We start from the raw sequence: 14,118 nt of genomic DNA, 5'->3' as shown, positions 1-14,118 counted from the left end.
GCTTAACCGAAGGAAGCTAGATTTTCATATAGGCTTCTGTATTCAGTCTGTTGTGCTATGTTGTTTTGGTTGAGGTATCTGAAGAAAATCCAGCCTGACAGCGATCTGCAATTAGAAAAGGAAGGAGTATTTTAATTAACCTCTTCAGATCATTGTTTATACTATTCTTTGACGCATCAAAATTTGACAAAAGTTAGTGGAATTGTAGAGTCTAAAACCATGTTAATGACTTTTTCATACTCTACTATATCCAAGTCTGTTGATACATCTTATATTTTGATTGGATCTTTTTTCCATGTATGATTTTTATATCATGTATCTATCATTTGGAAAAATATTGATTCCCTGAGTTATGAAGGTCTTCCAAATGTTGATATATTTCATTATACAATATCAAAAGGTATAGTATCTTTAGTTTTATCAGAAAAGTCTTTTGGAGACTTAAAGAGAGTTGTGAATTTCTTAAGTTCACAAGTGATAGATAAAAGTTTTCCAACATTCTGTTTTTTAATTTGAAAGCTAGTTTTCTATCACTGGCAACACACACTGTCCATTGTTTTCCTTGAAGTGACAGGCTTACATTGTTTCTGTTCAAGAACTTATCTGCCAAATACCCATTTGAATAACCATAGGTTGTCAGTTATTCCTTATATGTATCATACATACAGGAGTTTGTGTGTGTGTGTGTGTGTGTGTGTGTGTGTGTGTGCGCGCGCGTGTGTGTGTATAAACAAATTTTTAAAAAAATTTATTGATTTATTTATTGGAGAGGGAGAGAGAAGGAGTGCACAGAGGGAGAAGGAGAAACAGACTCCCTGCTCATCAGGGAGCCTGATGTGAGGCTCAATCCCAGGACCCTGGGATCATGACCTGAGCCGAAGGCAGACACTTAACCAACTGAAGCACCCAGGTGCCCTAATATAAACAGATATTATTTAAAAAGCTTATGTGTTTTTTAAAGTTTATAAAAGTTTTATGTATAAACTATATTAAATAAGTAAAATTATGTTCCCTAAAAGAAAGTAGGTAGTTTACCCAGCAACTCAATTACATGCATTCTTTTCCTGGAGATAAGCTTTGTATTTCTGTAGGCAGCAGAAGTGCTTTATATGTATTTCCCATCTCATCATACAGGACTTTTTTTTGAGACCTGTATTGAAGTGTTGAGATTTACTTAATCTATAATTTTAATGGCTTCGTTAAGGACAAACTGGCTTTTCCACCCCTTGTTTATAGTGATGAAGAATATAATAACCCTAGAACAGTTTGGTGCCACTGCCTTGGATTTGTGTTAAAATGCCAGCAGTTAGGAGTGCCTGGGTGCCTCAGTTGGTTGAGTATCCAGCTCTTGATCTCAGTTCAGGTCTTGATCTCAGGCTCTCTTTTTTTTTTTTTTTTAAGATTTTATTTATTTATGAGAGAGAGAAAGAGAGAGGCAGAGACATAGGGGCAGAGGGAGAAGCAGGCTCCATGCAGGGAGCCTGATGTGGGACTCGATCCCAGGACTCCAGGATCACGTCCCGGGCTGAACGCAGGCTTTAAACCATTGAGCCACCCAGGCATCCCTTTGATCTCAGGCTCTTGAGTTTAAGCCCCACATTGGGGCTTGACATACTTTAAAAAAAGTTTTATCCACCATTGCTGTGGTTGGTTGGTTGGTTGGTTGGTTGGTTGGTTGGTTGGTTTTAAGTAGGCTCCATGTGATGGGGTGCCTGGGTGGCTGAGTCGGTAAAGTGTCAGACTCTTGATTTCGGCTCAGATTGTGATCTCAAGGTCCCAGGATTGATCCCTGCATCAGGCTCTGTGCTCAGCAAGGAATCTGCTGGAGATCCTCTCCCTCTTCCTCTGCTCCTCCCCCTGCTCACGTGTGCGCTCTCTTTCTCTCTCTCTCTCTCTCAAATAAGTAAATACGGTCTTTAAAAAAAAAAGTAGGCTCCACACGGAGCCCAATGTGGGGCTTGAACTTATGATGCTGAGATTAAGAATCAGACACTCAACTGACTGAGCCACCCAGACAGTCTTCCACCACTCTTTGTTCCATGGATGTAAATATCAACACAGTGAAAACGGCAGATAACATTTTAGTATTATTTTGAGTAATGGTCAAACAGATGGAAAATTACTCAACTTAATAGTCATGAAATTGCAAGTTAAAACCACAGTGAGGTACTATTTCATATCCAAATGTAGGGCAAAATTTTAAAATTCTGTGAACACTAAGGGTGGTTGTTATGATGCAACAGGAACTTTCCTTCCTGGATGGTTATAGTGTAAATGGGAACAGTCATTGGAAAACATTTTGCTTGTAACTTCAGAACACGTTAGTTCTACCCTAGAGAAAACTGTAAATGTTTATATCAGGATATAAGAATGTTTATAGCAGCATTATTTGTCTAGTCAAAAATTGGAAGCATTTGAATGTCCATCAGCAGAATAGATAAATGCACTGTGGTATATTCACATACTATAATATCATACAGCAAAGAAAATAAATGACCCACAGTTACATTCAGCATCAGAGACGGATCTGGCACAATCAGGCATGATCCAGTCAAAGCATGAAAGAATACGGACAGTATAATTCCACTCACGTGATGTTCAAAAGCAGGTACAGTGTTATAGTAAATAGGGATACATATATCACTATATTAAAAATACAGGAAAATGATCACTACAGTCAGGGTAGTGGTTACTTTAAGGGTGCAGGAGGGGGCATTGTAATTGGTGGAGAGCACAGAGGTAGACTTGAGGACACTAGCAGTGTTTTGTCTCTTTATTTGGGAAAAAAGTAAAAGTTAAAAAACAACAAGAAAACCTCATGGTGTTCCTCTAGGTGGGTAAAATTTTGAAATTCTCCGTTTTGCTTGTTTTTTTAATTACTGCTATTATAAGGAAGGAAAGACTTTTTAATGGGAATAGATTGATCTTTTAACTTTTTTAAATACATGCATTAGACTGATTTTTGAAATGAGTCTGCCACTTTAGTGCCTGATATGCCATAAATGTCCATTTTTTTAATGTTTACATATTCTGAAAATTTATATCCTTGCAAGTTTTCAACTCTTTTCCTTATTTTACCCCCCTGAAGATTATAAAATAAGTTATCACTATTACTGTTGTTTACTCCTCTCTCCTATCCATATTATCTCCATCCTATTCAGTAAGGTTACCATTCTGAGCCCAGATTTGATTTCAACTACTTCACACCCATTTTCTAGTTGAGACAGATTGCCAGAGCCCTGTGTCATCTTACATATCCTGTTGGAGCCAAGGGAATGTTGCTTCTTTATACTGTAGCGAAAGGAAGCCATTGTTTTATGTGTCTGTCTGTGGCATGTTTCTGGATAACAGCAGCAATAATGTAATCTGCTTTCTAGGCAGAGGAGAGGCAAAGAGAGGAGCAGCTCGTCTCATTTGATGGGTAAGGAATTTTCCGTACAACCTGCTGGCTAGTTGAGATGGGATTCTATACTTTCTACTCACTTCTAATTTTCAAAATCATGTGGAAAAGAAGGAAAAATAAAGGGAGACCTGGGGTGGGTGACTTATAATCCACCAAATAAAATAAAAGTCAAAACCTTGGGCTTTTCCAAGATATTTGAATAGGGAAGGAACAATTTCAAGGTGAGTAAAAAAGCCAGGGAAATCCCCGATGTCTTTGTGTTGGGGAGAGCTTGCTTCACTAGGAATAAGTACGAATACACAAATCTACAGATTAAGATTTTACCTCTAATTCAGAAGTAAGTTTTTCAAAGTTCTTGGATCTCTGTTTACCATATCCATCCAAAATGGAGGCAACTCGTTCTTTTAGGAGTAGTACAAGACAAAGCAAACAGTTTGCATCTGAAAGACATCTTCTTTCTTAATTTCTCCAAACTGAATTAACTAATTCCATAGAAATATATTGGTGATATTAATTCAGAATGTAAATTGCTTTATCAGAGATACGTATCTCTCTCCCCACTACACTGTGAGCACCTCAAAGGGGTGCCTGCAGGGTGCTGTCTTACTCCGTTTTTGTTTTTTTGTTTTTGTTTTTAAAGATTTTACTTATTCATTCATAACAGAGACAGAGGGAGAGAGGCAGAGACATAGGCAGAGGGAGAAGCAGGCTCCCTGTGGGGAGCCCAGTGTGGGACTCGATCCCAGACTCTGGGATCATTTGACCTGAGCCAAAGGCAGAGGCTCAACCACTGAGCCGCCAAGGCACCCTCTTAACTCCGTTTTGTATCTCCAGTGCATGGAGGAAACTCTTTAAATACTGTGGAGATGATGTCTGCTTTATGAACATTGTTGGGAAAATGCTTAATACTGGATTTTCAAAGTGTTGTCTAGTATCATAGCATTTCTTCTAAATATGGTACCTGAAAGAAGAGTTATAACATTTCAGTAGCTTTTTATTTTAGTTTTCTCTTAAGAGGCATTTAACTGAAAGCATACCCTCAAGGAATGTTCTGAAAACCAGAAGGTGTAAATCTGTTAGACTAATTGGAGATGCATTGACAGGTCGCTTAGCCTGCTCTCCTCCACCCATTTAGTACCCAAGAGACCATCTCAGCTTGCACTTTGAGAGTGCTCTAGAAGAGGATGGACCAATATGTTTCATTGACTTCAAGTCTCTGTTTTCCTTGTCTAGCAAGCCCTAGCAAGATTGCAGAGTGTACCCCTAACTGGAAAACAGCAAGGAGTCCCATCCCTCATAATCCTGCTGCATCTCAGTTTTGCCCAGGGAAGCTGAGACTTTGTTTTCTAGGTATTATCAACTCTTTGCCTCCAGTTATGAAGAATGTGGCCCTCAAGTACTTTGTATTGATACCAGAGGAAGTGGAGCCTTGTAATGTCCTTGGATAGGCCCTGCTGTAGTAGAAATGTTGTAAAAGTGTCTCATGCACACTTTACAGAGGAAGAATCAACTAGTGTGCTTGTCTCCTTGCAGCCATGAGGAGTGGAACCAGATGCAGAGCCAGGAGGATGAGGTGGCCATCACTGAACAGGATCTGGAACTTATTAAAGAGAGAGAAACAGCCATTCGGCAGCTGGAGGTGAGAGCCAGGTTGTGTCTTTTGACTCCATGTATCTATACTCTAATCCACCTGGATTTTCTCTCATTGATTATGAAAAAGCATGAAATGAATTCTTATTGATTTGCATATTATATCTTAATGTAATTATGGTGAATTTGAACTACTCTTATGATGGTACTGGTCATGGTGCCCGAGAAGACTCAAATCTTTTCCTCAGTTACCATATATTACATGGTTTCTGTGAGAATATGCATGAAGAAGCAAGCAAGGCAAACAAATATTTTATCCCTCATTAAGACTTTGACCCCATGGCACCTGGGTAACTCAGTTAGATAAGCATCTGTCTTTGGCTCAGGTCATGATCCCAGAGTCCTAGGATGGAGCCCCTCATTGAGCTCCCTGCTCAGCAGAGGGTCTGCTTCTCCTTTTCCCTCTGCCCCGCACCCTATTCAAGCTCTCTCTCCCCAGCTCTCTCTCTCTCTCTCTCTCTCTCTCAGATAAATAAATACAATCTTTGTTTTTTAAGATTGTATTTATTTATTCATGAGAGACATAGAGAGAGGCAGAGACATAGGTAGAGGGAGAAGCAGGCTCCATGCAGGGAGCCTGATGTGGGACTCAACCCCGGCACTCCAGGATCATGCCCTGAGCTGAAGGCAGACTCACATAACCGCTGAGCCACCCAGGCATCTCAATAAGTAAAATCTTAAAAAAAAAAAAAAAAAAAAAGACCTTACCCCCCAGACCTCAATGCCAACTTCAGGTGGGATTCTATGGAGAGAGCCCCTTTGCTTTGTCTGACTATCTCAGAATAAAGGCAGGCCAAAAAGTTGGCTTAATTTTTGTGCATCCCAAAGTTGAATCCTAAGTTGTGGATATGACTTTAGAGCAGAGAAACAGGAACAGTTTTTGAGGTGAGGGTTGAGGGAAAGGTCTTGAGGATTTTCTTACCTGATTTTCCAACCTTTAGCTTTACATAATGACTAGTATATTCTTAAGCCTGAGGAATTTAATCCTCCATGCAGCTAGAATGTCATCCTTGAGGGCAGTGAGGAGAAGGGCCTTGCAAAGGGGAGAAACTTGGAGTTCGACCTTCATCTGTGGCAGTGGCTCTGAACTCTGAAAATGCCTTAGAGTCACTTGGAGATTTATTTTCCAGATACTCAGCTGTTCTCCCCTCATTCATCAACTGTTATTTTAGGCTCTGTGAAATTCCTATTTTGTAGGTTAGAAATGGACAAATAGCCATAAGTTTTTTTTTTTCTTAAGATTTTATTTATTTATTCCTGAGAGACACACACACAGAGAGAGAGAGAGAGAGAGAGAGAGAGAGAGAGAGGCAGAGACACAGGCAGAGGAAGAAGGAGGCTCCATGTAGGGAGCCCAGTGTGTTAGCCCATGTGGAGCCCAGGGAGCTCCATGTAGGGAGACTCAGTGGATTAAATCTGCTGTTGGTGGTTGATTCAGCCTCCAGCCCTCTGATAACAGAGGTCTCCCTGGCCACCAGCCCCCATCCTGAAGGGCTTTCCAAAAGCCTTTTTCTCTAACTTCAAGTGTGGTTGAACAGGATTTGTTAGAAGCACCAAAAGATAGTTTCCTTTCTTTTACCACTTAGGAAACTTCAAGGGATTTAGGATCTTTGCTCCAGGAGTGGGATGAAGACTAAATATAGATTTCCTTTTTTAAAAAAAAGATTGATTAATTATTTATTTATTTGAGAGAGAACCAGGAAGAGAGCACAAGCGGGTTGGGGGTGGGGGCAGAGGGAGAGGGAGAAGCTGACTCCTTGCTGAGCTGGGAACTCTATGTGAGGCTTGATCCTAGGACCCTAGGATCATAACCCAGGCCAAAGGCAGATGTTTAATTGATCGAGCCACTCAGGCGCCCTGTATATTTCTTATAAATCCCAATTTCACATGCATGTTACATCCAAGCTGGGCTGTTTGCTCTTTAACTCAATCATCTGTTTGTTTATATGGCTTCTCTTTTGCTGTAAGGTATACCTCAAGTTGTACCTCTCCTGCAAGCCTTCCTGTGCACACTTTCCTTTACCATTTACCAGTCACTTCTATGTAATGACTTTTCTTATTTATCTTGTTGTGTACTGACTCCACCCCCCCACCTCCTATCCCTGTTAGTCAGCAAGCAACTAGTAGACTGTCCTGACTCCAGCAGACTCTTAGTGGGTAATTGACGTGCTGGTAAGCTCTTGCCAAGTTATGGTTCGGAAGCTGTGGCTTTCAAGGCATTGTTTTTATCCTCGCCTTCTAAGAGGCAGTGTATTTCAGTTGCAAGAGCAAGTGCTTTAGAGATACTCTGGCTATAATGCTTAGTTTCTTCACTGACAAGTGTTGTGGCTAGACAGGTAGATAACCTCCCCGAGCGTTATTATCCTCAAAGATACTTGACTTCATAGAGTGGCTGGTTAATGTAACTATCAAAGAGGCATAGTAATGTAATGAAAACATCATGAACTTTTCATTCTGAGCTCTGCCACTTGATAGCTTTGAGACCTTGGGACAAGTCATCAAACTTCTCTGAGCCCCAGTTTTCTTATTCTTATTCTTTTTTTTTTTTTTTAAGATTTTATTTATTCATGAGAGACACAGGCAGAGGGAAAGCAGGCGCCATGTGGGAGCCTGACGTGGGACTCGATCCTGAGGTCTCCAGGATCACACCTGGGCTGAAGGCAGCGCTAAACCGCTGAGCCACCAGGGCTGCCCCCCAGTTTTCTCTTGTGTATGATGGGGATATTACATGTCTCATTGTGTTGTCATGAGGACCAACTAATGATTAGTAATAGCTGACACTTAGGAAGTGCTTTTTTTTTTTTTTATTAAATTTATTTATTTATTTATGATAGTCACAGAGAGAGAGAGAGAGAGAGAGAGAGAGAGAGAGAGAGAGAGAGGCAGAGACACAGAGGGAGAAGCAGGCTCCATGCACCAGGAGCCCGACGTGGGACTCGATCCCGGGTCTCCAGGATCGCGCCCTGGGCCAAAGGCAGGCGCCAAACCACTGCGCCACCCAGGGATCCCCTTAGGAAGTGCTTATTGCACAGTTCTAAGAACTTTAAATATATCAATTTATTTAGTGCTTCTGCGCTTTAGTATGAGATAGGTACTGTCATTGTCCACATTTTAGAGGGGGCAGCCCAGAGAGTTTCTTAACCTAAGATGGTACAACAGGACGGTGGAAGATTAACTTCACACAGCAAGACTCTGGATCCTCTCTAGCTGACAACTAGGCTCCAAAAGTCTGTGCTTAATTACCTACCTGGTATAGTTCTTGGCACATAACAGGCATTTAGTAGCTATTAATTAACTTTATTTTCATTTTCAGTTTATGGAGAAAGGGTGATTTATAAGCCTTAGAAACACCTGTGTTATGTTTACAGCCAAAATTTTAGCTAAGTAGAAGGAATTGTCTAACATGTTGCTTAATGTTAATTGTTTTTTGTGTTCTTTAGGCTGACATTTTGGATGTCAATCAAATATTTAAAGATTTGGCCATGATGATCCATGATCAAGGTGATCTAATTGGTATGTATCGTTGATACTTTTAACCTCAAGGTGAGTTGATAGTTGGTACTGAAGAAGTACCAACTTCTTGGTGTGAAGAAGTCAGTAAGACATGTCTTAGGAATTTAGGAATGCCATTTAAAAATTATTAAATTCATTTTTTAGTCCCCTTTTTATATTGTCAAATATAGACACTAGTGAGATGGGCATGATTACTCAGCTCACTTGCCATAGCCTCTTTTTAGGTCTTTGGCTGTTTAGGGAAATAGCTGTTGTCTTCCAAGCTTTTATCTCCAGAAACTTGCACAATTTTGGGATTAGTAACCTTTTTTTCTAAGCTTTTTATTTGGAAATGATTTCAAGGTTAGAAAAGTTGCAAAAATAGACTACAAGGAATTCCTTAAAACCTTTACCCAGATTTACCTCTTAACATTCTACCCTCATTTGGTTTAGATTTGCCCTCTTTTTCTCCAAATATACGTGTATACATAATTTTTCCTGAACCATTTTGTGGTGAGTTGCCTACTTCATAATCCTTTATTCCCAAAGAACAGAGTTATTCTCTTACCCGGTTAGTAATTTTGATTACATGGCTGGCTAGTTGGAATGGTGGTGGTGGAACCAGGACCAATGACATAAGAATTATGTTTAATTTACAGTCTTGAAACATCAGTTATGATAAAAAGATATCCACTGCCCTTCTTTGTTTTTTGCAGACAGCATAGAAGCCAATGTGGAAAGCTCAGAGGTACATGTAGAGAGAGCCACTGATCAGTTACAGCGAGCTGCTTACTATCAGGTAAAAGCACTTAACAAAGAAAGTCACTGTGCTGTATACTTCATGAGCCGTCACATCTCATTGACACATTGAGAGCAGCTGCAGCCTTTTGCTTAGGCTTAAGCTGGAGGCAGGTGGTCATAATTGCACTCCAGCCCATTTTTAATATTTTCTTCTGCAGAGAAATCTACAAAAAGATACCAGTCCTTGAGTAAATTTACAGAGAAGTCTCAGCTACAAAGCTAACCCTGTAAGCTGGCATAGTACCTAAATCTGGTAGAAGGCTAATTTTATATTCTTAACAGCTAAAATTTGTTTCAATTAGTATAGGAATAGGTACAAAGTATGACTTTGCAGGTACTTTATGTTGACTACAGCTGTAGAGGATAGACATAAAATCAATTCCAACTGCTATTGTGAATAAATAGGGGGTTATCCTGTGGAGGTTATTTTTCTATGAATAAATGGAAGTTAATTGTTCTACGTTGTAAGAAGTGATATTCTTTTACATATTAGATGAAACTCTGGTTTTATGACCCTTACTTGGGTCTTTATCTCAAGTATGCAAATATTGTGAATGCGGTCCTTTTCATTTCCCATCTCTTGGTGCTATATGGCTTTTTAGAAATAAGCACATTTCAGTCATTTCCCATGTTCCTAGGATTGTTGTATTTTACCTGGAAATGTTCTTGAAGAAATTTGTATTTAATAATAGTATTTCCTTTTAAAAACTGAGTGATGATGTTAGTGTCAGACAGTAAAGGAATTATGAAGTAAATTATATACATTCACTCAATATTATATTATGCGGGAATTACAAGAGATGTTTATGAAGAATTTATAATATTTTTATGCTAAAATGTTAAGTGAGAAAAACATCGAACATCATACAGTATGATACTAATTCTGTCAAATAACAATATGCATAGATAAAAGATGATGAGAAAACACATTCAAAATGTCAACAGTTTTATCTGTAGGTGATTATTTTCTTTCTGCATGTCTGTATTTTTTATAATGAACATAACATTTTATAATAGATATAAAACCTTTATTAAAATACACATGAACAAAAAAAATAAAAAAAATAAAAAAAATAAAAAACAAAAACAAAAATAAAATAAAATACACATGAACAAATAACTTATTTTTTTACAAATACTGCCTAGATAGGGTTAATGCTGAATTACAAGGAGGCAAATTTATGAAGCACTCTTGGAGTCTTAGATATGAGAAATTTTACTTGTTTCATGAGGGTCTTTTTTATATATTTTTCTCCTCAGAAAAAATCTCGCAAGAAGATCTGTATCCTGGTGCTTGTCCTGTCCGTGATTATTGTAATCTTGGTATTTATTATCTGGAAAATTTATAAATGAAGTGATTGCCTCAGAGCTGCCTTCTGCTGAGCTGTTTTCAAGGGCACGTGCTTATTGGAGTCTTGCCAGAACAAACTGATCACAAGAAGAGAGCATACACCAGAACGTCCTGTAATAATTTAGTTAGAAAATAACTACTAACTAGTCCTTGGAATTAGTGACCTATGGAGACAGTATTTATCAATTTATGTATACATTTTATTGATTTCTCAAATTAGGAATTAATTTATGTGGATTTTGCTTTCTCTTGTATTCTGATTGCCCTTCATCTCAAGTGTTTACTGAAAATTCCATTCTTGATATTCTTGTTTTGACAGGTGACACTACAGTCTTGGTAATATTGTCATTTTATGTGTCTACTAGATTCACCTTTTTACTAACAACTGAGATAGAATTACTTTCTCATGGCCAGCACATTGGAGTCTGTCAGAAACTGTATAATAAGCTGGTACTTTTTATTATTTAACATTTTAATTTGTATTTCCAAGGAGCCTATTCTCTATCTGCTTTGAAAGATTTTGGCAATGTATTTAACTGGAAAGTAAAAAATTACACATTTGATCTGGATTAAAAGTATCTATTAGAGCTGGCCATTTGTTAAGGTACCTGTTAACAGGGTTTAAAGTTTACTTTATTATCTACTAATGTCATCCACGGCAGTTCATCTGTACAGATACTAAACCATCTTGTTCAATTTTTTTTTAAGAGGTTAATTTAATTAACATTATTATGCTCTCTGGGGTCCCTCTCCCCCTGTCTGTATAGAAAGGGAGAATTAGACAAAGCATGCTTTTGGAAAGCAAATAGGAATTGTTTGGAATGATTTAAACTTTTTGTTGTTGTTCACTTGTGGTTCTACATTCCTGGTGAATGATGAATATTGCTGTCAAAAGGCTGCCCCTTCCCCATAAGGGTTGCTGGGCATTTGATGGCTGGAAGATTTTAAAAGCTAGACTGAAGTTGGTCTAAAATTTAGTTCTGTGAACCTGGTGATAAAGCAAAGAAAAGGTTCATTTTTGTAAATACTGCTGGTTTGGAATAGTGATGTTAGACTTACCCTAATTTATGAACAAGAGATTAATCTCCATGCATAGTTTTAGACAAAAAAAGATGTTTCAATAAAAGATTGTTGTCTTGTAATAGAAATGTTGTCCACTTCCCTTTTTCACACAGGTCTAGAGCAGTTAAAGGCAATGTAATTTCTGTAGGCTCTCACATAAGTGTGAATTGGGCCAAGAATTTCAGTTCATCCTTTAGTGAATTAGAGGACTGAGCTACCCTGGATATATTTATATTCATTTATTCCACTCCCTTTAATGTTACTTAATCTCCTTTTTCCCAAACTAATGTGAATAGTAGGGAAACAAGGGCCCAAATGCCTACGTTTCTCTGTACTCTTGCACCATTCCACTCCTTAATACAAATAAACATTTTAAAAGCTTTTGTAGTAAGTTTTTATGAGTTAACATGCAGCAGCTATTAGATAATGTGCTGTCCTGGGAAAAATTGAGACCAGCAGGAAGGCTGGAGATCAGGTGAGGATTGGCTTGGGGGTGGAATAAGGGCGCTGCCGCCCTTTCCTTGAAAAATAGGATGGAGCTATTGGGGTGTCACAGTGGCCTGTGCAGCAGCTTCAGGGCTAATTCCTTGCTTCTACAATCATGGCCCCTTCAGCTCAAATTATAGACAGGCTTGGATACATCATTTGTAACATTCAAGAAAAAATTCTTGATTGTGAAAAACTATCTCAATCTGGGTTAAATGAAGCTATCAGAATTCTGTTCTATAATACTGTGTAGTCCAGTGGTGGTGATAATAGTGGTCATGGGTAGCAAATACGACCTTGGCTTAGAATTTGAATGGCCTGGAGTTTACGGGGTTGCCAAGAGGTTCTGCTAGATGATCTTAATAAACCTGCTCACAGAATCCTCCTTATCTGTGCTTTGTTTGTCTTTGGTGGGGAGGGGCACCATGCCCTAAGACAGTGGTTCTTTTTTTTTTTTTTTTTTTAAGATTTTATTTATTTATTCATGAGAGACACAGAGAGAGAGACAGAAACACAGGCAGAGGGAGAAGCAGGCTCCACACAGGAAGCCCGATGTAGGACTTGATCCCGGATCCTGGGATCATGCCCTGAGCCAAAGGCAGACGCTCAACTGCTGAGCCACCCAGGCGTCCCAAAGACAGTGATTCTTAACCATGGCTTCACATTAGAAGCTTAAAAAAATACTGATACGTATGTGCCCCTGCCACAAGATTCTTTTTTTTTTTTTTAAGATTTTATTTATTTATTCATGAGAGACACACACAGAGAGACAGAGACATAGGCAGAGGGAGAAGCAGGCTCCCCTTGGGGAGCCCGATATGGGACTTGATCTCAGGACCCCTGGGATCATGACCTGAGCCGAAGACAGATGCTCAGCCACTGAACTACCGAGGTGTTCTGTGCCACAAGATTCTAATTCAGTTAGTTTGGAGTGTAGGCTGGGCATTTAAAAGCTCTGGATAAAAAAAAGCTCTGGATAATTCTCATGTGTAACCATGGTTGAGAAGCATTAGTTTGAAGGTCAAAAACTAGACTGGAACACAGAAAGCCTGAAGAATCTTGGCTTGCCATTAACTTGAGGTAGATACTTGGACAAGTCATTTAACCTGAAGGCCTCAAGATTTGTCAGTAGCTGTCTTCTAGCTATAAAATTTTCTGATTATAAAAGTCACGGGGGAGGGGAGGCCGCTGGGTGACTCAGTTAGGCGTCTGCCTTTGGCTCAGGTAATGATCCCAGGGTCCTGGGATTGAGCCCTGCATCAGGCTCCCTGCTCCACAAGGAGCTTGCTTCTCCCTCTCCCTCTGCCTGCCACTCCCCCTACTTGTGTGCATGTTCGCACTCTCTCTCTCTCTCAAGTAAAGTCTTTAAAAAAAAAATCACAGGAGTTTGGCTTGAACATACAAATTCTGTTTGCCTCTATATTCCTTTCCTTTTCTCTTCCCCTTTATTCTTCCTTTATGGAATGTTCTAGAAGGACTAAATCTACCATTCTCTCAAGTGAATTAAAACCATAGTACTATAGAGACATCTGAGTGTCTGCCTTCAGCTCAGGGCATGGTTCTGGAGTCCTGTGATCAAGTCCCACATTGGGCTCCCTGCAAGGAGCCTACTTCTCCCTCTGCCTCTCTCTGTGTGTCTCTCATGAATAAATAAATAAAATCTTAAAAAAAAAAAAAAAAAACCATAGTACTATATAGGGTAAAGCAGAAATGTCATTCTGGGCCCTTCCTCTGGGAATGTTTCAGAACTAGAACTTGTAGCTGCTAGACTGTTGCTTCCAGGGCAGGTTTTGTCTTATTTGCTAAGGGATGGTGATACCACTGCCTTATACCATTGGGCAAACATATCAAATTGGAATTGCCATTGTGTCAG

General features: G+C 39.2%; 1 protein-coding gene across 1 annotated transcript in view; it reads left to right on the top strand.

The window, feature by feature from the left end:
* Positions 1-12,630, top strand: part of STX12 (syntaxin 12) — a 36,962-nt gene extending 24,332 nt beyond the window's left edge. The window contains exons 5-9 of the mRNA XM_026014408.2: positions 3,378-3,421; positions 4,937-5,042; positions 8,494-8,566; positions 9,262-9,344; positions 10,607-12,630. Coding sequence (XP_025870193.1) covers positions 3,378-3,421; positions 4,937-5,042; positions 8,494-8,566; positions 9,262-9,344; positions 10,607-10,699 — 399 coding nt within the window. The 3' untranslated portion in view covers positions 10,700-12,630. The remainder of the gene's footprint in view (positions 1-3,377; positions 3,422-4,936; positions 5,043-8,493; positions 8,567-9,261; positions 9,345-10,606) is intronic.
* Positions 12,631-14,118: the final 1,488 nt, after the last annotated feature.

Source organism: Vulpes vulpes, chromosome 2, assembly GCF_048418805.1.
Source record: "Vulpes vulpes isolate BD-2025 chromosome 2, VulVul3, whole genome shotgun sequence".
Classification (NCBI taxonomy): Eukaryota; Metazoa; Chordata; class Mammalia; order Carnivora; family Canidae; genus Vulpes; species Vulpes vulpes.
The sequence above is the reverse complement of the archived record's forward strand: the minus strand, read 5'-3'. Positions and strand labels throughout refer to the sequence as shown.